Source organism: Podarcis bocagei (genome assembly GCF_964188305.1).
Source record: "Podarcis bocagei genome assembly, chromosome: 7".
In the NCBI taxonomy this organism is placed as follows: domain Eukaryota; kingdom Metazoa; phylum Chordata; class Lepidosauria; order Squamata; family Lacertidae; genus Podarcis; species Podarcis bocagei.
In genome coordinates this window covers 9,801,049-9,826,847 of record NC_138132.1, presented here as the reverse complement: position 1 = coordinate 9,826,847, position 25,799 = coordinate 9,801,049, and the positions used below count along the sequence as shown (strand labels likewise).

At 48.7% G+C, this 25,799-nt stretch overlaps 1 protein-coding gene across 2 annotated transcripts; it reads left to right on the top strand.

The window, feature by feature from the left end:
- Nucleotides 1-410: 410 nt before the first annotated feature.
- Nucleotides 411-24,348, top strand: HNRNPUL1 (heterogeneous nuclear ribonucleoprotein U like 1). Of its 2 annotated transcripts, none has more exons than XM_081200231.1 (15): nt 411-666; nt 5,012-5,149; nt 7,050-7,296; nt 8,304-8,377; nt 8,527-8,666; nt 9,675-9,774; nt 10,623-10,735; nt 11,887-12,153; nt 13,201-13,323; nt 14,455-14,583; nt 17,196-17,364; nt 18,641-18,985; nt 19,577-19,821; nt 21,674-21,868; nt 23,213-24,348. In XM_081200231.1, the coding sequence occupies exons 1-15, from the start codon at nt 483-485 to the stop codon at nt 23,333-23,335; spliced, it is 2,592 nt and encodes an 863-aa protein (XP_081056357.1). In that variant the 5' UTR covers nt 411-482; the 3' UTR covers nt 23,336-24,348. The 2 variants fall into 2 exon arrangements, with proteins under 2 accessions (XP_081056357.1, XP_081056358.1); XM_081200232.1 differs by having other exon boundaries at nt 432-666; nt 21,671-21,868.
- The last annotated feature ends 1,451 nt before the right edge of the window (nt 24,349-25,799 follow it).

Genomic DNA, 25,799 nt, shown 5'->3' with positions numbered 1-25,799 from the left:
CTCCACAAACAAACAAATCCGTACTCCAACCAATGAGAACTCAGAAGGGAAGAGGACTCTTGATTGGTTCTTGAAAAGTTGGTCCAACCTCCCTCATTCGTCAATCAGTCCTTTCCCCTCCTCCGACTAGTTTTACCTACAGCAGGGGATGTGAGGGGACGAGCCACCGTTAGCCAATAAAGAAGCTCTTTGTAGACGGGCTCGCTCCCGTGTCCAATGGGCGGGCCTCTTCCACAAGCGGCGGAACGAGCGGGAGACGGAGGGAAAAGGGAGGAGGAGGCAGAGGTAGGGAAGGCGCGGGCCAATCAGCGGGCGCCTCTCATCCCTCCCTCGGGCGGCCGGCCAACCAGAGAGACCGGCGCATGGCTGGCGGGGCGCTGAGAGGGGAGGAGGGCGGCGGCGGCCATTTTGAGCCGAGCCCGGAACGGAGCGCCGATGGCCGGGCAACCGCGACCCCGCGGCGGGGCTTGAGCGGGGGGGATATGGATGTGCGGAAGCTGCGCGTCAACGAGTTGAAGGAGGAGCTGGGCCGGAGGGGCCTCGACACCCGCGGGCTGAAGGCGGAGCTGGCCGAGCGGCTGCAGGCGGCGCTGGAAGCGGAGGAGGCCCGCGGAGGAGCGCCGGGAGCGGGCGCCGACCAGCAGGAGCAGCTGCCGGACGGACATTGTAAGCGGCGGGGAAGGAGCGGGAGCCTCGCCGCCGGGGAGCGCCAGGCTGGGGGATCGGCGCCTCCGCTCCCGGGGAGAAGCATGGGGCCTCCCCGTGCAGCTCCGCTCTGGGGACCCGGTCCATCTGTTTCTCGCCTTCCCCGGGAGAGGCACGGGGGTCTCCCGGTGCAGCTCCGCGCTGGGGACGGCAGGCCTCCTGTTGCAGATCCGCGCTGGGGATCCGCTGCACCCGTTTCTCCTTCCCCGGGAGAGGCATGTGGTCTTCCTGGTGCAGCTCGGTGCATCGGCTGCCTAGGAAATGCACGTGGGCCTCCCGGTGCAGCGTCGATCTGGGGTCCCGCTTCGATCTCGGAGTTCAGCCTAAGGACTGGCGACTTGGTGAAGCTCTGCTGCGGGGCTTTTCTTGTCTCGCAGCACAGACATGCACGGTGCCACTCTGCTTTCTGGTTCCCTCTGTTCTCCTTCCCCGGCGCAGCTGCAGCTCTGCCTTTCTGGCATAGTTCATCATGAGAGAGTGTCTGGCAGGCGGGAGCCTCCCTGGTGCAGCTGCTTCATGCTTGAAGGGACTTCGGGGTCTCCTGGAGCAGCTCCAGGCTGGGAGACATAGAATCATAGAATTATAGAGGTGGAAGTGACCCTGAGGATCATCTTGCCCAGGAATGTCCAACCAGTAGATCGTGATCTACCGGTAGATTCCTGGCTGATCCTGGTAGATCGCAAGATCCTTATCGCATACAAAAAGTTGCGGGGGGTGGGGAGCGAGCTGAAAAACTCCTCCCCCCAAAAAGCTCAAGAATTCTGGGCACTTCCCTCCTTAAAAAAAAACCTCAACTCTGGGCAATCCACCCACCCCACGCATACTCCTCCTCCCTCCAATGGCAATGGGTCTCTGTGCACAATGGGTAGATTCACTGCCAGTTTTTTTATACTGGGAGTAGATCACAGTCTCTCAAGAGTTGGACATGCCTGATTCTAGTCCAACCCCCTGCAATGCAGGAATATGCAGTTTTCCCATACAGGGATCGAACCTGCAACCTTGGCGTTATCAGTACCACAATCTAACCAACTGAGCTACTCACTTGGACATAGCGAGGTGCTTTATTCTGAGCCAGGTCCACGGTCCACCTAGCTTAGTATTGTCTGTGCTGACCGGCACTGTGCTGACTCTCCGTGGTTCCAGACCAATGTCTCTCCAACTTCCTGCATGAAGATGCTGCTGGGGATTGAACTTGGGACCATCTGCATTCAGGGCAGATGCTGTAACAGCTGAGCTGCAGCTGTGCTTAGTACTCCTGTGAGAGTGGCCTGGTGCAGCTCTGTGCTGTGAGCCTGTGTTGTTATTTCCCCATGAGAATCACAGATGAGTCTTGTCTCTGGAGAGAGGTGGTACTACCTGTAATGAATTGTGAAAAAGCCAGGATGCTGGTTTGTTAACACCTGGTTCCTGTGACAGGTCTAGGTTTCACCTAAGTTGTCTAATGTCTGCTGTGTCTAAATCTGGGAACAAACGGGTGTCATGTGGCTGGAGGAAATTTGCAGGGATGGTGTACTCCCTTTGCTGTCAGTGGCAGCATGCCTCTGCCAATTGCAAGCAGAGAGAGCGTTGTTGCCTATGGGATGCCCACAAGCAGGTTTGGGTGGCCACTTTGATGCTGGAGTAGGTAGACCTTGGGCCCTGATGTATCAAGGGTGCTCTGTGTTATTACAGTGGTACCTTGGTTCTCAAACTTAATCCGTTCCGGATGTTTGTTCCAAAACCAAAGCGTTCAAAACCAAGGCGTGCTTTCCCATAGAAAGTAACACAAAATGGATTAATTTGTTCCAGACTTTTAAAAACAACCCCTAAAACAGCAATATAGCATGAATTTTACTATCTAACGAGACTATTGATCCATAAAATGAAAGCAATAAACAATGTAATGTACTACAGTCACACAATCAAATCAATCAGTAGCTGAACTGGGTTCCACAAAAACAAAACAAAAAGAGCTGCAAAAACAAAAATGCAAAATAAATAACAAAAACAGGCAAACCTCACCGTAACACTCAAAACGGAAGTGCGCCACTCAAAACGGAGCATGTTCAGCTTCTGAAAAAAGTTCACAAACCAGAATACTTACTTCCGGGTTTGCAGTGTTTGGGTTCCAAGTTGTTTGAGAACCAAGGTACCACTGTGAAATTTACTACAGAAAAGCTATGTGCTGTTTATGATTCTGCTAGTAGGTCAATTCCGGTTGAGTTGAGTTACCAGGTAGTATGCTGCTTTGAGAGTGCCTGGGGATTCAGCAGTGGCCTCCTCCATCCTCTCAAATACAGTGGTACCTCGGGATGCAAACAGGATCCGTTCCGGAGCCCCGTTCGCATCCTGAAGCGAATGCAATCTGCACGTGCGCAGGTCACGTTTCGCCGCTTCCGCGCATGCACATGACGTCATTTTGACCATCTGCGCATTTGCGTGAAGTGAAACGCTACCCGAAAATACTTAATGTGAAGCACATTTATCCCAAGGTATGACTGTAATGCTCTTGCCTAGGATAATAGGACGGCAAGCAATTTGCCTTGCTGTCATGTTTGCAAACATCCCAACCCAGGCATGATTAGTACCATGGCTTGTCATCTTGTAAAATCTCTGGTCTGACTTCCACTTGGAGTTTTACGAGTATGTATGCATGTGACCAATGAGTACAGTGTACAGTGGTACCTCGGGTTAAGTACTTAATTGGTTCCGGAGGTCTGTTCTTAACCTGAAGCACCACTTTAGCTACTGGGGCCTCCTGCAGCCGCTGTGCCGCTGGAGCCCAATTTCCTGAAGCAAAGTTCTTAACTTGAAGCACTATTTCTGGGTTAGTGGGGTGTGTAACCTGAAGCGTATGTAATCCGAGGTACCACTGTATATTGTGAAATATGAGTTCTGGGGGCTGCGACAGGCAGAGGAAGTGCTGTGATGAGGAATTATCAATCCGGTGTAAAAGTGACTGAATATGCAGCGGGGATATGCAACTTGGTGCCCCTGCGTTTGTGAAATATGGGAGCTTCTCCTGCATGAAGCGCAATTGTTTTGTATGGTGTGGAGTGGAGGGTGTGTACGGCACCCACTGCTTTTCTTCCTTCCTCAGAAGCCCTCTATGCACATGGCAAAATCATGCAGTGATGCTTTTCCAGGCTAGGGGCTTGAAAGCTCCTTTTCAGAGAGAAGTAAAATTTGCCTCCTGTAGAAAAGCCGTATGTGTGGGAGAAGGGGAGACTCAAAACCTGCTTGTCCCTGACATTTACAATTAGCCATGCAGCAAACGAATTACGTAAAGTGGTTTTCTTTCCCTGGGAGGGACTTTCAGACATGAAACCCACTTGCTGCCTGCATCCTGAAATGTACACTCCAGATATCTTCAGCTGCTTCATTCTGCTGATAATCTATAACTGGCATTTCTCAAACTTCTGAGTTCATTGATCCCTTGATGAGCATATGTCATCGACCCCAACCCAAATTTGTAGGAATATAATGAAAGTCAAGGAAGATGTGTAAATATGATCAACATTTATCAATCCTCAGTCACCTTTAACAATTGTGAAATGTAATACATACATACATATATATATATATAAGACATATATTTAATAAGACATAATAGTTTCACTTGTTTTACTTCCTATATATATATGTATATATATATGTACAAGTGAAACTATTATGTCTTATTAAATGCAGAGGTTCCTTGTTGACGAGGGATGTGAAATATGTACAGTGGTACCTTGGTTTTATGGACTTAATCCGTTCTGGAAGTCTGTTCTTAAACCAAAGCATTCTTAAACCAAGGCGCGCTTTCCCATAGCAGCGGGAGACTCAGTTTACAAATGGAACAAACTCAACAGGAAGCGAAACGTGTTCTGCTTTCAAGGCAAAGTTCACAAACCAAAACACCTACGTCTGGGTTTGCAGTGTTCTTAATTCAAGTTGTTCATAAACTAAGCTGTTCTTAAACCAAGGTACCACTGTATGTACTCATGCCCTGTATTTCTGAGACTTACAGCTCCTGATTAAACCTTTTGCACGATTGTAAACTTTTCCACCCCATGGCCCTTTCAACCCCATGGTCTTTATTCGCCCCTTGCCCAGTCACACCAATCCCAGGGGGTCAATATCAACCCGTATGGAAAACCCTGCTATCCTTACCCATTTTGTATGTGTTGGTTGGCCTTGCTGAGCCTAGACCGCCACTCCAGCCTTCATCTAGCAGTCAAGAAACGCTGGCACACATGTTTCCAACCTCCCCGTTGTTTTTTCAAAGCTGGGCGTGGAATGGAACAGCGGTCCTGACCTATGTTCTTGCCTTTCCCATTTCAAGATGGCACCCACGACAACACTCATCAGGACAACATGCAAGGATACCACCAGCCATACGAGCACTTCAACGTTAAACAGGAGAACGAATCTGGCTACGAGAGGAGACCTCTAGACCAAGATCATTCTGGCTTACATTCAGGTACAGTCAGGTGTTTTAAAAAAACCAACCCCAGACCTTTATCACGTGCTGATCATTGTAACTGTATAGGTAGCACTCCCTTGGCCTCGTGCAGAAATTTTCAATAGCAGCTGGGATGTTCCTTTTTTATATATATAAGTATTTACCGCATTTTTCGCCCCATAAGACGCACCGGCCCATAAGACGCACCTAGATTTTGGGGGGGGGGGAAATAAAGGGAAAAAAATTATTCCCCCCCCCCAGGTGCGCTGCGCTACACCAGGAGCTTGGGGCGTGCTGAGCTCAGCGCGCGCCAAGCTTCTAGGTGCGCGCAAGCAGTCCGCTGCCGCCCCAAGCCTCGCGCACCCGGTGGGACCTCCTGCCGGGCGCGCAAGGCTTGCAGGCATTCGCCCCATAAGACGCACCCCGATTTCCCCTTCATTTTTGGAGGGGAAAAAGTGCGTCTTATGGGGCGAAAAATACGGTACTTTTGGTGGTGGAGGAAGGCGCCCAGAGCGGTATTTCATATTGGCTAGTGAAATGCACAGCCTTATGGTGGGCATGAATGCCCTTCAGACACTATAGGGATCACAGAACATCTCCATATATACAGCCACACATTGGTCTCTTGTGATAAGAGTCCCTGCCAGTGTAGCCCGAGACACCCAACTGTCAATTCCTGATTTTAAAAAATCCGTCTTCTCCCTCCGCCTGCCCCCCAGGTAAGTGAAAGGTAGCAATTTGTTTATCTGGGGTACAGTAAATGGCTGCATTTGAAATCCACTGCTTCTGGTGGTGGTGCGCCTGCCTCTTCTGCCACGTAATGCACTCTTTTCGTGAGGGGCAGATCTCCCCTCCCCTTTCAGCGACGCCCCAGACTCCATTCTGTGGATTTTTGTCCCCAGAGAATTCACAGAGCTGAACTGCCCTCTTGTTTGCGTATCCACTTAACTTATTCATGTCCCGTGTTCTGCTGTGATGTCGGAGTGTAACGGAACTTCAGTGCGTAACATGGGTTGTTTTATCTAGGGCAGGCATGTCCTAAGTCCGTTTCGGGGGCCTAATCCGGCCCTCTGGTCAGTTTAATCTGGCCCCAGTGGCAGTTTATTCCCTGGGGTAAAATCCCAAAAAACCCAACTTCAATCCTAAAAGAAGCTTAACAACTTTGGTTGGCCCTTTGGTCAGCCCTCACTTCATCAAATCTGGCCCTCTTTGAAAAAAGTTTGGACACCGCTGATCTAGGGGATTGGTGGCTTTGGTTCTGCCTTGCAAGTCCCAATGGCAGTAATAATACAGTGGTGCCCCGCAAGATGAACGCCTCGGAAGACGAAAAACTCGCTAGACGAAGGAGTTTTTAGTTTTCTTAGCCGCTTCGCAAGACACATTTCCCTATGGGCTTGCTTCGCAAAACGAAGCTTGCCCCGCAAGCTCCGGGGATAGTGGGGAAGTGCAGCGCGTCTTCCCCGCTGTCCCCGGACCTCTTTTGAAGCAAGGGGCGGCGGGGAGAATATAACTTCTCCCCGTTGCCAGCCCCGCAATCTCCGGGGACAGAGGGGAAGGCGCGCACGCCTTCCCCTCTCTCCCCGGACCCCTTTTGAACCAAGGGGCGGCAACGGGGAGAAGCAATCTTCTCCCCGCCACCCCTTGCTTTAAACAGGTCCTGGGACAGAGGGGAAGGCGCGCGGCGCTTCCCCTCTGTCCCCGGACGGTCGCCATAGGAACGCATTGATTGATTTTCAATGCATTCCTATGGGAAACCGTGCTTCGCAAGACGAAAAACTCGCAAGAAGAAAAAACTTGCGGAACGAATTAATTTCGTCTTGCGAGGCACCACTGTACTTCCTTCCATGCCCATAACTTGTGACCTCAGAGTAAAGGCTTCCTTTCCCAATTGAATGTGTTACGTTTTGTTTGAGTGTAGAAATGAAGACAGAAGTGAAGCAAGAGGAGCCAGCCTCTGGCTATAACATGCCAGGTTCTGGGTACAGCGCACCTTCCTCGGGACCTGCGTCTAACTACAACACTTCAGTTTCTGGCTACAATGCACCCCCTTCCAATTATGGCTCTTCCGACTCATCCCAGCCCTGGCAGCAGCAGCAGCAAGGCCGCAAGAGGCCAGCTGAGGAGTCCCGGGGGCGCGGATATTACGAACACCGAGATGATAAGAGGTGCGTTCAGGCAAGTCTTTACGGGCGGCAGCAGCAACAGGGTGGAAATTAACCCATGGGTGCCATTGAGATTGAAGCAGATACGTATTGCATCTCTCAGTCTGGGAAGTGCATTCTTTAAACTTTGTGGATTTGAGTAACTCTCAAAGGATGTTGTATATCTGGCAGAATTTACAACGTTTTGAAAAAAAAAGGATTTTAAGAGTGGCTGCATCTTGACTGATACCTCAGTCTTAAATGCTGAAGTGGGAATAATCCTTAATTAAAATTAATCTATGAAGTTGTTAAGTTGTGGGCGAACATAGCAGACGACACAGCGATTCTTCAAACAGCTCTTCTTTATTCAGATGTCAGAACAGAACTAAGCTGTGGGGCTCAGTCAGCCTGCTTATATAGAGCTCCAGAACATTGTAACTGTTGCCATTTTCTAAAACTATCCAATCACTGAACGTCACTTTTCGATCCTTCATTTGCATAACTATCTACAGTATCCCCCTGCTGGCCCAGGGTGAGAACTTCAGTACATAACAGAAGTGTCGGAGTTGGGTGTAAATCCTGATTATATGTAAACACATTGATTGTGGGTCAGTGGTAATTGTTAAAGCAATCTGATAAAGGAGTGTAGTTTTCTCTGCCATCTGCGGAGTTGGATTTGGGGAATCCAGATTGGGAGGGTTTGTAATAGGTAGGTTAGTTTTGGCAGGGTGGTTATTTAGATCATGGCTATTTTGTCTGAGAGAGTGGAATTCGTGTTGTTCCATCTCTTTAGGTCTTTGTTTATTTGGCACCACAGGGGCTTGTAGTTGTAGAGGTATAATTTATTGAGGTTTGTTAAAGCAATCTGATGATCCAGAATTTGTTTTTAACAGTGCCTTTGGTGACCCAGGGTGGGAACCAGCTGCTATGCATTTGTCAACGCTTGCTCCTTGCGAGCTTCCCTTGCAGGTTGTGTCTTGAGCCCATGAAATGGGTTTATGGGGCCTGCATTTGCTGTCACTCTTTTCCAGGGGCCGATCTCCTCAGCCGCCTGCTGAAGATGACGAAGAGGACTTTGATGAGTCGCTGGTGGCCATTGATACATGTGAGTTTCCTGGGTGGTAGCAGCGTGCCATCGCTCAAAGCCTCCCTCTTGTCTGAACTTCTCAACGTCCACTGGAAAAAAGGGGTGTTGGAGGGTGGTAGCAGCCACTGGCGTGTGCTTCTGACTTCTCCTTTGGCTTTGCCTTCCAGATAATTGCGACCTGCATTTCAAAGTTGCCCGTGACCGATACAGCGGCTACCCTCTGACCATAGAAGGGTTCGCTTTCCTGTGGTCAGGTGCCCGAGCCACCTATGGGGCAAGGCGAGGGAGGGTCTGTTACGAAATGAAGGTAAGGGAGCCTGCTTTTTGGTTCTAGAGTTGCTCGGGGGGGGGGGTTGCTGCATGGATGAAGACAGGCAGGCTTGTGAGTATTGATACCCACTGGTGTTGTGCTTTAAATAATACTGGGGCAACTCACAGGGGCTCAATTTCCTTGATTCTGCTGCACGTCTACTCCCCACCCCCTTGCCACCCAAAATTTTGCAAAAACGTTCATTTTATTTTTACATACAGTGGTACCTCAGGTTAAGTACTTAGTTCGTTCCAGAGCTCCGTTCTTAACCTGAAACTGTTCTTAACCTGGAGCACTACTTTAGCTAATGGGGCTTTCTGCTGCCACCGCGCCACCAGAGCACGATTTCTGTTCTCATCCTGAAGCAAAGTTCTTAACCCAAGGTACTATTTCTGGGTTAGCGGAGTCTGTAACCTGAAGCATATGTAACCCGAGGTACCACTGTACAGTGGAACCTTGGTTTTTGAGCGTCTTGGAAGCCAAACGTTTTGGAAGTCGAATGCTGAAAACCTGGAAGTAATTGTTTCCATTTTTGTACGTGCCTCGGAAGTTGAAAAGCTTCCACTGCGTGTTTTTCAATTTTCTCAATGGATTTTACCAACCGCCCATTGTGCCTCGGTTTTCGAATGTTTCGGAAGTCGAACGGTCTTCTGGAACCAATTACGTTCAAAAACCGAGGTTCCACTGTATTTGCAATTCTGACAGCTAAAAGTTTCCTCGGTGTCATTAACAGTTCCAGCTAGAATTCGCTCTGGGTTCGTACCTTGTTCTCACTCGCAAACCTCTCATTAAAATAACCTTGCTTTGAAGCAGCGGCAAACCCTTTGCAGTAAGTCTGCGTCCCCAGATTGCTGCCTTCGCCCATTCTTCAAGGTGCTCTCCGTAAACACACATTAAAGTGCGTAGAGCAAACTCTCTGTCTCTAGAAATCCATCCTTGTTCTCAAGTGGAAAGCTGTGACTTCAAGATGTCTCATGACGTGGATCCCTGTCCTTTTGTCCTCAGATTAACGAAGAGATATCTGTCAAGCATCTTCCTCCCACTGAGCCCGATCCTCACGTGGTGCGAGTCGGGTGGTCGCTGGATTCTTGCAGCACCCAGTTAGGTAAGAGAGACCTTGCAGCTGCTGAACATGGAGCCAGAGCTCAGGACATGCACCCAACTCTTAAACATCATTCCCCAACTATAGTCAGTTGGCTACATTAATTATTATCCACGGGCACTGTGGCGTTTGCCCGTTCTTTTTGAAATGTCTGTACAGGGGGGGAGAGAAAGTGTTAATAGGCAGACCAATAGAAAAGCCCAGAGGTGAAGCCTACCTGTTTTTAAAAGGCTTAGCCAGAGGTTTAGACAGTTGGGAAAAAGCAGTTGGAAGACAGATGGAAATAGAGAGACAGTTAGTGCAGTTGGTTCTTGTGTGAGGGGAGAGAGACAGGATAAAATGAGACTTAAGAGGGTAAAGGGTAACAGCGTTTCGAATGCATTTCAAGTTTATTTGTGTTTGCAATAAACTACAATCCTCGTTGTTTGTTAACTTGAGAAGCCGACTGATACTTAGTGTTTTACCGGGGAGAACCTTGTTGGTGGCAGCGGATTAGTGGTGTACGGGTCAATAGTCCGTGAAACAATTGGGGGCTTTGTACGAACGCCACAGGTACCTTTTTAAATCAGGCAGCAAAAAACTCACCCAAAAAACCTGTTTTATTTAAATCCTTAAATGAAAAGTTGCTACAGTAGCCACAGGCAAGTGCCATCTTAGAGGAGTACTTCTCCAGCTCCTCTTGAGGTAGTCAAAGAAATGATATGCGAAGCTCAAAAAACAGCATGCCGTTTCTGAAACAGGAGTCCTGGGGTGAACAGGATCATGTCTGGTCGGCAGGCTGCCATGATAAAGATGTCTCTTTGCAGACAACACTGCATTTATGCTTCTGCTGACTTCTTTTGTCTTGCTAGGTGAAGAGCTTCACTCCTATGGCTATGGCGGCACAGGGAAGAAATCCACCAACAGCAAGTTTGAAAATTACGGGGAAACTTTTGCGGAGAACGACATCATCACCTGCCTCGTGGTGAGTGTGGCTCGTGGTTCCGTGGAAGTTATGTTTCCGCCTCTTGCGCGGATGCATAGTGTCCCACACGCAATCAAATTGTTTAAATGCGCATGTGATCAGAGTGCATGTCATGGGGGGCATTGCTGAAGCCGTCCTTGTTTGCATGGGTTGACAATTCTAACACTGGGGAAAGGGAGAACACCAAATATTTAGGTCAAGGGTGGCTAACTTATGGTCCTCCCAAGTGCTGCTGAGGTACAGGTTTTTAGTGTGGTCTAAAAATACGCTTGAAGTGATCCTTGCATAGTTTTGCCCCAGCAACAAGTTTCCCCCCAATAACAAGGTTTCTTTAGCAACAGACTTTTTTTTAAGACATGTTCTGAGGGAGAGATTGGGGTTGGGTTGTTACTCTGCTGAAGAGCAGAGAGGAGGAATATTTCACTAAACACAGTTTTACTTTTCCGAGCACAATTCAAAGTGTTGGTGCTGACCTTTAAAGCCCTAAACAACCTCGGTCCAGTATGCTTGAAGGAGCGTCTCCACCCCCATCATTCTGCCTGGACACTGAGGTCCAGCGCCGAGGGCCTTCTGGCGGTTCCCTCGCTACGAGAAGCCAACTAGGCAGAGGGCCTTCTTGGTAGTGGCGCCCGCCCTGTGGAACCCCCTCCCACCAGATGTCAAAGAGAAAAACAATTACCAGACTTTTAGAAGACATCTGAAGGCATCCCTGTTTAGGGAAGCTTTTAATGTTTGACGGAGTATTGTATTTTAATATTTCGTTGGAAGCCGCCCAGAGTGGCTGGGGGAACCCAGCCAGATGGGCGGGGTATAAATAATAAATTGTTGTTGTTGTTGTTATCCTTAGACCAGTAGTTGTATAAGTTGTAATGTTACTTATTTAAGTCAAACTAGAATCAGTGAGGTGTTTCTTCCCAAATGGGAATTCACCAACAGCTGAGCTGAACTGAGAAAGAAGATTCTGAAAGAGTCTTTGGGTGATTCTGCTGACTGAAAAAGGAACCCCAGATGACTGGCAAGGGATGTTGGGAGTTGTAGTTCAGCAGCACCCAGAGGGCCACAAGCTAGCCACCTGTGCTGCAATGGGCAACAGCTACAGTTTATTGCTTTGGAGGTCGTGCACTGGCTTCTAATTCCTTCCTTGGTCTTAGGACTTTGAGTGTGGCGACGATGTCGAAATGTCTTACATGAAGAACGGGAAATGGCTAGGGGTGGCCTACCGGCTGCGGAAGGAGGCATTGGGCGGCCAGGCACTCTTTCCTCACGTCCTGGTGAAGAACTGCGCCATCGAGTTCAACTTTGGCCAGAGGGAGGATGCCTTCTTCCAAGTCCCGCCTGGGTTCACCTTCATCCAGCATCTTCCCTTGTCAGAGCGGGTTCGGGGGACAATTGGACCAAAGAGCAAAACGGAATGTGAGGTAGGTGGCGCCTGAAAGCCAGGCTTCCACGCACAGAAATTGGGGCCTGTTCTTTTGAACTTATTTCCCTGCTCACACAAGTTGACGGATCACATGAACGGAGCCTTTCCTTGCAAACAGTGTTGAATGAGCCAGATGTTCAGCCTAGCACAGGGGTAGTCAACCTTTTTATACCTACCGCCCACTAATGCATCTTTCTTGATGGTAAAATTTCCTTACCGCCCACCAGTGCTTGATGGAAGGAGGATTCAGCTTGTGCCATAGAACCCCCTAACGCCCCCCCAGAATCCTGAAATGCCCACTAGTGGGTGGTAGGGACCAGGTTGGCAACCCCTGGCCTAGCGTAAAGGAAGTTTGGGGGAGATTGGTCTCTTCCGTCTCAGCTTCCTCAGCTTTTATTATTGTTATTTTTGGGGGCATTCAGAGATGAGCAGAATCCTAGCTACTTTAGGTTTTATTATTTATTACTTATAACTTATAATCTGACTGGGTTGCCCAAGCCACTCTGGGCAGCTTCCAGCATAATAAAAACACTGCCAAACATCGAAAACTTCCCAATACAGGGCTGCCTTCGGATGTCTTTGGAAAGTTGTGTAGTTGTTTATCTGCTTGACATCTTAAAAACCTTATAAAAACAGCCATCACCCTTGAGTGGGTGTTACTAATTGTAAAGAGAGACAGGAGGGACCTCTAAAAAGGCACTGGGAATACAGTTTTATTTTCTTTCTATGCAGCTGTCATCCTGATAGTGTTTTTCTTATTTGGGTGCTTTTTTACAGCTGTTTGGTGCCTATCTTCCTGGGATACTAGATCCTGCTGTAACCCCAGTTTTCTTCTTTTGGATTGAACTCCAGCTGGGTTAGGGAAGGTTGGGAGCCCTGTGAACATCGCGCTGCATGAAGCCATGACCACAAAACTACTGAGTTTTGACATCAGCTCCACAACACAATCCTTTATTTGTAAAGTGGGAGTGTTGGCTCACTCTTAGGATCTGACTTGGGCACTTTTATATGTGATGTGCTAAGCTGACTGGTGCATTTGTTTCAGATTTTAATGATGGTCGGGTTACCTGCAGCTGGGAAGACCACGTGGGCCATTAAGCATGCTGCAGCCAATCCGTGCAAGAAATACAATATTCTGGGAACAAACGCCATCATGGACAAAATGAGGGTAAGGTGGCAGCATTTGGTGTGATTTGCCTTACACTCCTTTCTTAGTTTCCTGGCTCCTGGTGCAAGAATCAATATCCGTGTTCCCATTGTAAGTTTGCATTGCTTGGTATAGAAAGTATTGATCTGATGTGTAGAGATCTTTCCTATTATTATTAATTCAAGAGGGTTCTGGGAGCTTTTCTGTGTGAAAGAAACAAGCAAGAAGGTTTGTGATGTTTGAGTTGTACCTTCAGAGAAGCTAGTACAGGTTTAAACTGGTTCCCATCTCTTTCTGTGAAGGTCATGCTGACTATAAAAGTAGGGCCAGAAGGAGCCTTCTTCACTTCTCTTTTACTTCTGGTGTGGTGTTCTGTATGCTTAGTGTTAAGCTTTAGACTTCTTATAAGTTATTTTAAGTTTAATTTAAATCTGCGGCAACTGGATTTCTTATGGACAGAGCCAATCCTGAATGTACCGAATATGTAACCATTGTGCTCATTTGCCTTCAATAGCAGTAAAGCTCTGCTGGATGAAATATTAATTGCCCCTGGTCTATGGGGGCGGGGAATCCTGCAACGTGTTTAAGTTTTTACTCCGCTAACTATATGTTGGAGTTCTGCTCTAGATCATTATTGAATAGAATTTCATGACACCCATTGTATCATTCATTCCTTTTCCTGCAGTGACAGTATTGCTGTCAGACTTTGGGCGCGCTAGGCGGATCAGATCTTTCTGATTTATAGTAGCTAATATATATGTACAGTATATATCTTTAGAAAAAGAAAAAAGCAGTGGAACGCTAGCAGTATGCGATCACAAAAATGCCCCACCTACATTCCATTTGCAGTTACTGGCAGGGCACTTTCATTATTTCAGATATGTTATATGCGTGCCAAGTATTGCTATATCTACAGCTACTCCGTCCATTTCCAAGATTTTGAACAGAAGCCTCCCAGACCCATTGAATGGCTCTTTTCTCCTTTCGGGACTCTGTAAGCTTTCGTGGGCAAAACATTTGAGTGTGATGCATACGTCATGCCGGTCCTGCAGTGGCTAGGGCTTATGGGAGTTGTAGTCCAAAACAGCCAGAGAGCTGAGCCCATTCATTTGAGGCCGCCCCGGAGATAATAACCAGCCTGATTTCCCTCAGGTAATGGGACTCCGACGCCAACGCAACTACGCTGGCCGCTGGGACGTGCTCATCCAACAAGCGACACAGTGCCTGAATCGCCTGATCCAAATCGCGGCACGGAAGAAGCGAAATTACATCCTGGATCAGGTACGGAGTGATTCCTCCCTTGAGCAGTTTCTCTGTCTACGTTTTTTGAAGACGCCCCACTACTCCAAGCAGGGCAGCAAACAGGTCGTCTTCCATTCACAGCTGTTTAACAAGCATTGTGCACATGTGTGTGTATTGCACCAGGAATTTTACAGGCATGTACCCCTGCCTCTCTTCCCCTCCAAACCTGTCGCATGAAAATGAACCTATATAGTAAGCAGCAGCTGTTAACCACATTAAGCAAGACGGCAGACTGTGCTTTAAAATGGATGCAGGTAAAACAGGAGTTCAGCTGTGGGGTTTGGGGCTTCTGAATATAAGCTAAGGTAAGTGCAAGAGAACCAGGTAGGTGACTTTTGGGAAGACCCCAAAGAGCCTGGTTCTGAGAAACAAATGGCTACCTTGCTTTTGCACAACATGCAAACAGTTGGGTCAAATCAGGCTTAAAAGGAAGAAGACAAACTTTGGGTTAAAGTGCTTCTGCCTCCCCACCCTAGTCTTTGTTTCGAATTCTGAGCAGCAACGTGTTCTAAGTAGCAGCTGCGGCAGCTTCTCGCACTTTGTCATGGTGCTTGGGTTTAAAATAGGGATGAGGATGATTTTGATAAGATATTATTTATATGACGCCCATCTCACTTGGTTCCCCCAGCCACTCTGGACAGCTTCCAGCAAATTGAAACACAATACGACATCAAACATTAAAAGCTTTCCTGAACAGATAGCAGTTCAAAGATGCCCAAAGCCACCTATACGTAATACTCCATATAGCTACCATGTAGCTGAAATATATATAGAAAGGGAATTAAAATTGGCCTGTGCTGAGGCTGATGGTAGCTATAATCCAAAGCATCTATAGGGCACCAGGTTGGGGAAGGCTGGTTTAATCCTTTCATATTAAAATCACTAAGGCAGAAGAAGGCAGTGGGGAGCTCAGCCTCAGTTTTAAAAAATCTTATTGTGTAGGACCCTGCTGCAGTCAAGTGGCCTTTTCTCCTTTTGTGATAAAGGGATTTGATAAAGGGCTTTGATTTCATTTCACAAGTGGCTTCAAAAAGAGATGGGAGATATTCATGGAGGCTAGGTCTGTTGACAGCTATTAGCTGCGATAGCTAAACTAAACCTCTGTGTTGGCATTCAGCCCATCCCTAAGTGTCAGATTCCGGTACAAACAGGAGAGGGCTGCCGCCTTCACCCACTGCTAGTGAACGTTTTGGAAACATCTGGCGGGGGGAGGGGTTTGCCATCATTGGAAACAGTGCTGGATAGTGCGGTAGGGGAGCTGAAAATAATGTCAACGTATATCACGTCTGGCAACCAATGCATCCCTTTGGTTTCAGATAATACATAGGTAGTAAAGGTAAAGGGACCCCTGACCACTAGGTCCAGTCGTGGCCAACTCTGGGGTTGCGGCGCTCATCTCGCTTTATTGGCCGAGGGAGCCGGCGTACAGCTTCCAGGTCATGTGGCCAGCATGACTAAGCCGCTTCTGGCGAACCAGAGCAGCGCACGGAAATGCCGTTTACCTTCCTGCCAGAGCAGTACCTATTTGTCTACTTGCACTTTGATGTGCTTTCGAACTGCTAGGTTGGCAGGAGCAGGGACCGAACAACGGGAGCTCACCCCGTCGCAGGGATTCAAACCGCTGACCTTCTGATAAGCAAGCCCTAGGCTCTGTGGTTTAACCCACAGCGCCACCTGCGTCCTGATAATACATAGGTAAGCGAGTCTAAAAAGCCTGGGACTCTGGCAGCTATGGTGGCTATGGTGGCTCATTTACCAGAAATAATGTATTTTGCATTATCTCTGGAAGTGTACGCTGGATTCTCGACTAGACCAAACTTCCTGGTGTATGTTGTGCTTTAGGGGGTCTTAGTTTGGTCGGAATTGAGCACACACTTCCAGAGTTAACACTAAATACATTGCTTGAATTTGTGTCCTGGGCTTTTTAGATTCATCTACCCAGGTTATACCTGAAACCAAAGGGGCACATTGGTTGCCAGATGTGAAATTTTGTTCAGCTCTCTCACCCCTCTAGGAATAGATGGGCCTTTTGATTTGATTCAGCAGGACAGTTAATGTGTGCCCCCCACCCAAAAGGACCTAGAGGTCAGAATTGAAATGTGTGGGGGTTTTTTAACCAGCCTGCTAGGCTTTATTAACTCTAGTGCTTGGGTGACCGTACCTCAGAGGCTTAAATAACACATCTAAATGGATGGGTCTGAACGCTCCTTTTTTGCCACTTGTGTTTAAGCTGTCCAAATCTGTGTTTTTAGCTTGTAAATTGCCCCCTTTCCCCCCTGAACAAAGCAGACTCTGTTCTGTTAGCCTGGCACCCCAGGAGATCTCATTTGAATTGCAAACGGCTGCAAATTACTGGTGTGCGTTGCTGTTTTTATCCTTTAAAACTGGGGAGGAAAGCCTTAAAGGTAGGTTAGTAGTCAGGGGATGACTCCCAATCGGGTGTCGCACACAGCCAGTGATCCACACACATCCTTCTGTATCCATAGGTGGGCGGGGGGGGGGTCGTTTGAAAACACTGACGGACATCGCAACAGACTTTGACAAGTAACGACCCGATTTTATTTTTGCCTCTTCTTTTTTGCCGTTGCTAGACAAACGTTTATGGATCTGCCCAGAGACGAAAAATGCGCCCTTTTGAAGGTTTCCAGCGCAAGGCTATTGTAATTTGTCCCACGGACGAGGATTTAAAAGATCGAACAGTAAAACGCACGGATGAGGAGGGGAAGGATGTGCCGGACCACGCAGTGTTAGAGATGAAAGGTAGGATCCTAGAGGGGGGAACACCCATCGCTTTCCTCCGCAGGACCCAGGCGATAAGGGGAGATACCCAGCATGACCGTGTGCATCGTTTGAGGGTTTCTTTAAAGTGATCCCTTAGATCTTTCCAGCTTTCCCTTTTGGCTCCCTTCCACCTGCTCTATCTACCCCCTAGTTATCGCTTCATCATCTCTGCCCACCCAGCGATGCCGCAGGTGCCCACGCACACGGCTGCTGTGGGAGAGGATAGATGCAGAAGGCATATCACGCCTCGAGGCAGTGTTTATCTTGGTAGGCTCACCCCCTTCAAAACCAAAACCAGCACACACAAAACCATCACACACAAAAACCCCAAACGAGACAGCCTGCGCCACAACTGCTGCCTTTGAAACACTGGAACTCGAGGGTCAGGGGTTTTGCACATTTTCTTGGAGGCAGGTCCCCGTATGTTCAGTGGGACTCGGCTCCCCAAGGAAGTGTGTTTAGAAATGTAAGCTTTGGCACTTTTCCGGTGGAAATCCTTTTCCTGCTACACCGTAGCTGGGTAGCCTTTGCCAGAGTGCAGCAGGCCTTGACATAGAGGCAGCCAAAATCTCAGCGGAGCAATATTCAGTGAGAATATCATGGGACAGATGGGTAAAGCCCTTGCTCAATGGTTGCCCTGGAACGGGAAAACCGGTCCTCGCAGCAATCCTGTGTTGCATGATAGGCAGAAATGGGCTGTTGAGCCAAGTGGGAGGTTTGATCCTGGCTCTCCAGTCTCTAGGGCTCGGACTTCGTCTGAGACACGTAGCACTGTCAGCTGGTCTCCCCAACTCCCAGCAGGTTGGATCAATGTGAGGGGGTGTTTGTAAAGTAGTGTGTGGGATGGAGGGGGGCATAACTTCTCATACTCTCATGCAATCAGATATGAGGTCCTGCACCAATGCGATCCTCTGCACGAGACCAGTAGGGAACCCCCTGACTGTAGCCTGGCAGGAAGGGAGGAGCTAATCTCTCTCATGCCATTCAGTTGGGATTCTTGCATTGCCGGGGTTTGGACTAGATATCCCTCGAGTTCCCTCCCAGCTCTACGATTCTATGCATCAATGCTTTTGGCTTACTGCTTCTGCTTCCTCAGCGTTTCCCACTTGTTCCTTTTTTCCCTCCCGTTCTTCTCTCCTGGAGCCCCGGGACGCAGCTCCCGCTCCCTCCCTTTTGCCCCCCTCTCCTCTTCCACTCGGCTTTTCTCCACCGGGGACTGACGCGTGCGTCTGTCTGTCTTCTCCCTCTGCGCCAGCCAACTTCACGCTGCCGGAAGCTGGCGACTTCCTGGACGCGGTGGTCTACATCGAGCTGCAGCGGGACGAAGCGGAGAAGCTGGTGAGGCAGTACAACGAGGAAGGCAAGAAGGCTGGCCCGCCACCCGAAAAACGCTTTGACAACCGCGGGGGAGGCTTCCGTGGCCGTGGAGGAGGCGGCGGCGGAGGAGGAGGTGGCGGCGGCGGAGGTGGCTTTCAGCGCTTCGAGAACCGAGGTCCGCCTATGGGCAACCGGGGTGGCTTCCAGAATCGAGGAGGAGGAGGCGGTGGTGGCGGAGGAGGAGGGTTCAGAGGTAGTGGCGGCGGCGGAGGAGGAGGAGGAGGTAAGCTGACACCAGTGGACCCATTGCATGTGGGAATGTTTGTAATGTGTGCTAGATACCCTGCAAGGGATTCTGTGAGTCGGGAACGCTGTTTTGGGTCTCGCCTTCATCATAAACTTGGTCACTGTGCAGACATACAGTGGGGGGGGGAAGTATTTGATCCCCTTTGCCTGTTTGCCCTGTGACGAAGAAATGACCAGTCCATAATTTTAATGGTAGGTTCATTGTAGCTGTGAGAGACAGAAAAACAACAGGAAAAACACCCAGAAACCCAGAAGACAAAAGTCAGAAAAAGTTAGCAGGGGATCAAATACTCCCCCCCCCCCCGCACCTCTGAGCCATGAATGAATGTATGATTGATTGATTGATTGATTGATTAAATAAATTTGTACACCACCCTATACCCATAGATCTCAGGGAAGTACACAACATAAAATCACAATATAAAAAAGACAAAAGACATAAACGTTGTTGCAGGACGCTAGCTCTGGCGCCTGCTTGAGAATATTCCCGATCCAGTCGGTCACCACAAGGAAGGACTGTAAAATACTGGCTTTCGCTTGACCTTCCACCTGTGGCTTCTTCATCCAGGCTTCAACAGGGGCGGTGGTGGTGGCGGCGGCGGCAGTGGCTACAACCAGAACCGCTGGGGAGGCGGAAACCGAGACAGCAACAACAACAGCCGGGGCAACTACAACCGGAGCAACCAGCAGCAGAGCAGCTTCAGCCCGGCGCGAAACCAGAATACGTACAAGAGCAGCAGCAACATGCCCCCTGCCCCTGCGCCCGCCCCGGCCCCAGCTGCACCTCCCAGTACTTACAACCCAGGACCACAGGTGAGGCGGGGAGGGGTGCCTTCTGTTTTGGTAAACACAGAAACCTTCCTTGGGGAGGCCAAAGGAGGAGGGGAAAGTTCTTCAGTCCAAACTGTCCTATAAGATACTTCTTTATTCATTTTATGTACAATCTTTACAACAGAAGACTTCACATCCAAGACAAAACAGTATATAACAAAACCTTGAGTTTCATATTTTCGTTTGTACTGATTCTTCTCAGATTCCCTTTTTTTACTGTTCCTTAATATTTGTCTCCTCCTTTTGGTTCCTTATCCTTAATCTCTTAGGTCCCATATATATCTTTAACAATTTTCAATTAATGCCCTCACCTCCCTCCCGCTAAACCCGTTGCTTCCCTTCACCCATGTGCGATCTTCTTTACATGCTGTTGTTGTTTTTTGTTGCGTTAACAGCTGTTTATAATTGTTGTTCCATATTTGTTTCAATATCATCCTATAACCTTGCACCCTTTAAACTATTGCATATTAATTTTAGGCTCCGAAGCCAACTCTTTTCATGTAATCCTTGACGCATTCCCACGCTTTGTAAATTTTTTTGATTAGAACAGCCTCTAATTGATGCTGTTAACTGTCTGCTCCTTTTTTTTCTTCTGCTTGTGCCGTCGCAAACAAGTCATTTTCTCTTGCCCATGTCTCTGGGGCAGGGGCAGCCAATGTGCTCCCCTCCACAGGGCGTGGGCTACAGCTCCCATTGCCTGCAACTGTTGGTCGTGCTGGCTGGGGCTCCCCCCCCCCCAATTCTAGTGCAAGGGATGGCCAAGCTTCTAGGCTCTTTAGTCCACGAAAGCTTCTGCTGTCACTGTGTTAGCAGCTCCTCCTCTGATGGGGATTCAAGGAATAAGCAGCGCAGCAGGCACCAGGCATGTCCTTTGGTCTGCGGCAGAGTGGGGTGCACACGAAAAGGCATAGGAACAGTGGCTGAGACCAGGGCAGATGGGACCCATCTACCAGTCCAGTTTAACTGCACAGTCCTGTGCATGTTTACTTTGAAGTAAGTGCCATTGGTTTTCAATGGGGCTTGCTCCCATGTAAGTACACCTAAGACCAGGGGTCAGCAACCTTTTTCAGCAGGGGGCCGGTCCACTGTCCTTCAGACCTTGTGGAGGGGCCAGACTATATTTTGAAGGGGGGGGGGGGGAAATTAATGAATTCCTATGCCCCACAAATAACCCAGAGATGCATTTTAAATAAAAGCACACATTCTACTCATGTAAAAACATACTGATTCCTGGACTGTCCGTGGGCCGGATTTAGAAAGCGATTGGGCCGGATCCAGCCCCCGGGCCTTAGTTGGCTTAAATAGGCTTGTGTTCCCTCCCTGAGAACCATAGTTCTGGGCGTGCGAACTCTGAGTCCTTTGGTAGGGAGTTTACTGGCTGCATTTCCCAAGAACTGCATTTTGGTGGAAGGCACAGTAGCGAAACTGGGAAAGCAACAGAGAGTTTTAGAATCACTTTCCGTGTTGAGGAGGGAGTCCCTCCTCAGGTGGGTTTGGACATTGTCAAGGAAGAAGTATGTAGGTGTGTCGTGGTGACCTGTGGAGGAAAGGGGCAGACAGGGCGTGCCAGTGTCAAGAGTATTGTGTGGGACTTTTTAAAGTGAGGTGCCTGCCACGGTGGTGGATTTTGCAGGTGCAAAAAAGAGTGTTGGAGCCCTTGAAACGAAAACAACCTTTTCCCCATAATGAAAGCTCCGGGACGGGAGGGTGTCATTTATCCCAGGGTATTCTGCATTCACTGGGTCTTCGCTTGCTTCTCTCCGTGGTTTTTTTGGTGTGTTTCCATGGGTAGAGCACAATGCATAAAATGATTCCTTTGTCCCCTCTGCAGCAGAGCTACAGCCAGCCCTACAACCCCCCATCCAGCTACAGCCAAGGGGGATATGCCCCTAGCTACAACTATGGGAGCTACAGTGGTTACAGCCAAAGCTACAGCCAGCCCCCGCCTGCACCAGCTCCGGCCCCAGCCCCAGCCCCAGCCCCCACCCCACCAGCCTACAATCAACCCAACTACAACCAGTACCAACAGGTGAGTGAGAAGGAAAATCTGGGAGCAAGTTCCGTTCAGCTCAGCGGGGCATACCTCTGTGATGCTATCTATAGGATTGCACTGTTACCTGTCTTGGCCTCGCAGCCTCACTTCCATAAGCTCCTCTGGGAGCCTTTTTGGCTTAAAGAGCAGGGCGAAAACGCTGTTAGATCATAATAACAATAATAGCAGTGGTAGAAGTCCTCCACACTTAAACCAAGAGAAATTCTGTGGCCTGTATATTTTAGATGAAGCTGCTCAGTTCTGCTTTTGTATAGTTCTGTATAAGTTTTGTATAAGTTCCCTGGTGGATTAGCGGGATACAAGTGGTGCTGTGTCTAAACCACTGAGTTTGAATCCCCCCAACAGAGTGAGCGCCTGTTGCTCTGTCCCAGCTCCTGCCAACCTAGCAGTTTGAAAGCACACCAGTGCAAGTAGATAAATAGGTTGTGTTCTGTTGCGCCAGAAGCAGTTGTCCTGCTGGCCACATGACCTGGAAAGCTGTCGACAAATGCCGGCTCCCTCGGCCTGAAAGCGAGATGAGCACCACAACCCCATAGTCGCCTTTGTCTGGACTTAACAATCCAGTGGTCCTTTACCTTCCCCCCCCCCCCAGTGGGCTGCAGTATCTGGTATACCCCTTCCCCCTCCCCAGAACTTTCAGAACCAGATTAAATTGTGCTTCATCTGCCTTACTTTGGACAGGTTGCACAGCTCAGAACCTTGGCTCCCCAAAATGCGGAAGTCTTCCCTCTCGTTCCTCACCCCATATCAATGGAGTACACATAGGAGCAAGCATACCCTTTTGGTTCTGCTTTAAGCAGAGAAGGATTCGTTTAGCAGCCCTCCTTAAAAAGAGAGCTTGCCCAAGGAAAAGGTGGAAGAAAGATCAACCTTGTGTAATTTGAGATGCATCAACAGGGATTCTCCAACCACCCATTTATTTTACATCGGGGCCTGGAGGCCTTTTTTTCCACATATCCCAGTGGTGGGCATAGACAGAAACACAACTGGGCACAGAGGGCTGCTAGCCTTGTACAGAAGGCTGTATTCCAGCCATTCAGAAGCCAGAGGTTTCTGCACACCCACCAGTGCATTTTTATGGTTCCAGGACCTATTCCAGCCTGGCACAGCACTCCGGCAGAATTCACACGAGGGGGTGAGGGGCAGTCTGGGGACAGAGGGCTGGCTATAGAGGCTTGGAAGGCTGCATTCACTCCGGAGTTCTCTGCCTCTGTTTTAAGTCATGCATAAGAAATACCGGTTGGCGCATTGGATTTTAATCTTTCATTTCTCCGGTGTCTGGATATCCGTATTGACAAGCCTTCTTCCTTCTCCCTGCAGTACGCCCAGCAGTGGAACCAGTACTATCAGAACCAGAACCAGAACCAGTGGCCCCCGTACTACGGCAGCTACGACTACGGGAGCTACACAGGCACCTCGCAGGGAGGCTCCAGCACTCAGTGATGGCAGCGCGCCATCCTCGGGGGGGGGGGGGGCGAGCAGCTTGGCTGCGCCGCTTTTGGCAAGTTTTTAAACTTGGCAGTGGGCATTTCTGTCTCGGGAAACCCAGGAGGGAAGGAGCCTCTTCCCGTGTTTCCTCTCTGTAGTTTAGCCTTCCTCAACTTGTTGTGGGAGGAAGGGGGGCTCCAGGGGTTTGAGACTACAACTCCCATCAGCCCCAGCCCATCTGCTGGGGCTGATGGGACTTGTAGTCCAAAACCCCTGGAGGGTTCCCCCCAGTTGGGGAAGACTGCTGTCGTTTCGGAAGGTGGCCGCGTTTTTACCTGTACAGCTAGAGGCATGCTTCCTTTCCTTTGTACCATCCCTCACGAGGAAGTTGCATTTATCCCTTTCCTTGTTGAAGACAATTCTTTTTTCTCCTTTTTAAAAAAACGATTCTGGACAAAGAAAAAGCTAGAATGTTCAGCCTTACATCCTTGTATTTTTGTAGGCCCAGATCCACCTTGGCACTAGCCTTTCTACAGTAGTTGGGTGGGTGGGTGGGTGGAGTTGTGCAAGGGGCCCCTCTTAGGATTTTACCACCACCCTCTCTCTCTCTTCACCCCCACCTCGCACAAGTCTGCTAGTGATCATCAATTCCAAGCATTTTGGAAACTCTTCCTGCAGTTCAGTGTCACCCGTCTTTGAGGTGTTTTTATCTTGTCTTTTTCTGCAAATAACTATTAAAACTGGAGGGAGAAGAGATGGCTGTCTTATGGTAATTATGAAATTTTTTTTTAGACTTTTATGTAACTTTTTACCGTGGGTCAGCAGCTGTTAATATTTTCATCAAGGTAACAATTCCTTTTTGCTCAATACAGGAGAGAAGAAAACAAAAAGAGGGGGAAATCATCTTCAATGTGTAACTTTTTATACAATGTCTCAGTTTCTGTAACTTTGCACATGCTTTGTGTTGAGTTGAATTGTAACAGCTTTTTGTATTTGGAAGAAAAAAAGAGTGAATATTGAACTTTAAATCTTTGTTTGGTGTCTTGTGTTACCTACACACACATCCCTTCTCACTGCAACATTCAAAAGCTATAACCTGCACACGGAATTCCACTCTTTAAATTTAAAAACTTTTAAACTGAAGTCACCCATTGATGCAGCGCTTTCTTGTTTGGGGTCCCTCATTGATGTCATTCTCCATCTCAATATCACCTTGGATATTTTGGTCAGAGGACAATATTAGGGCCCCAGTCCTAAATTGCTCTTAGTGACCCCCCCCCCAAATAGTATAGTTCTCCGGCTTTAATATTGTCCCTGTCAGGAGCAGGTCAGCAATAAATCACACAGATCAAGTGGCGTTAACTCTTTATTAGAAGATATGGTGTAATGTGAAAGCAGGGTGAATCTTGGATTTGGCTGGCTTCCCTAGGGCCCAGGGGAGCGAGCTCAGATCTCGGAGGATCCAAACTATACAGTCACCAAACAATTAGTGAAATATACCCCACGACATTGCTTTTCTATGGAAATCCACAACTGGAATGCTGACTTGGAACATGAATTTGGAACATTATGGAACAGTAACTTGTTAAAAGACTGAAAGACCGCTGCACCACAAATCTTAATCAAAAGAAGGAGAGTTGGCGTGTGTCGAAAGAGTTGAAAGACTCTTTATTAGAAGAAACAAGGTCCACGCGGGAGTGCCAGGCCTAATGAACACACCAACTCTTCTTGGCAGGTAATGCCCCTATGAGGCAGTTGTGGAGACTGAAGGTGCCCACCTTCCCACAGCTGCCTAAGCCGCCGCCTCTCCTGGGTCCTTCCCAAGCAATCTGAGGCTATACTGTCGTGTCTGTCTTTGCTCCTCCCACGTCATACCTCTCCTAGTTCTGGGAGACCAGGAGGGAAGGAGAGCTTATTGCAGCAAGAGGGGGAGAAATTCTTCATCCCAACACATCACCCCCTCTTGGCCTCTCTCCTCCTGCTTCTGATTCTGGACTTAACTCTGCCACAGACTCTCCCCACTCACCAAGCCCTGTCACCTCTCCAGTTTCTGACACCTCCCTTTCTTCTCCCTGTGACCACTCATCATCATCCCACCACCACTCCCTGGGCTCTGAGCCTTCCTCCTTTGGGGGTTTCCCAGTTGGTTACTGCCACCATCCCTCTGCATCCGTCCATGACAGCCCCTCTATCCAAAATACCCAGGGTGATCTTGAGATGGAGAATGAAATCAAGGATGCATCCGAAGGAGGAAGTGTTGCAGTAACGGGTGATTTCAGTTCCCCTCACATCACTAGGGACAATTGTGTTCCAGTCACAACGTAGAGGTAAAAATTCTAGATAGCCTGAGCTGTTGTTATTAAACAAAGGTATGAATTGCTACACAGCAGGAAGCTGAAGTGGAATACAGTGGTACCTCGGGTTACATACGCTTCAGATTACATACACTTCAGGTTACAGACTCCGCTAACCCAGAAAT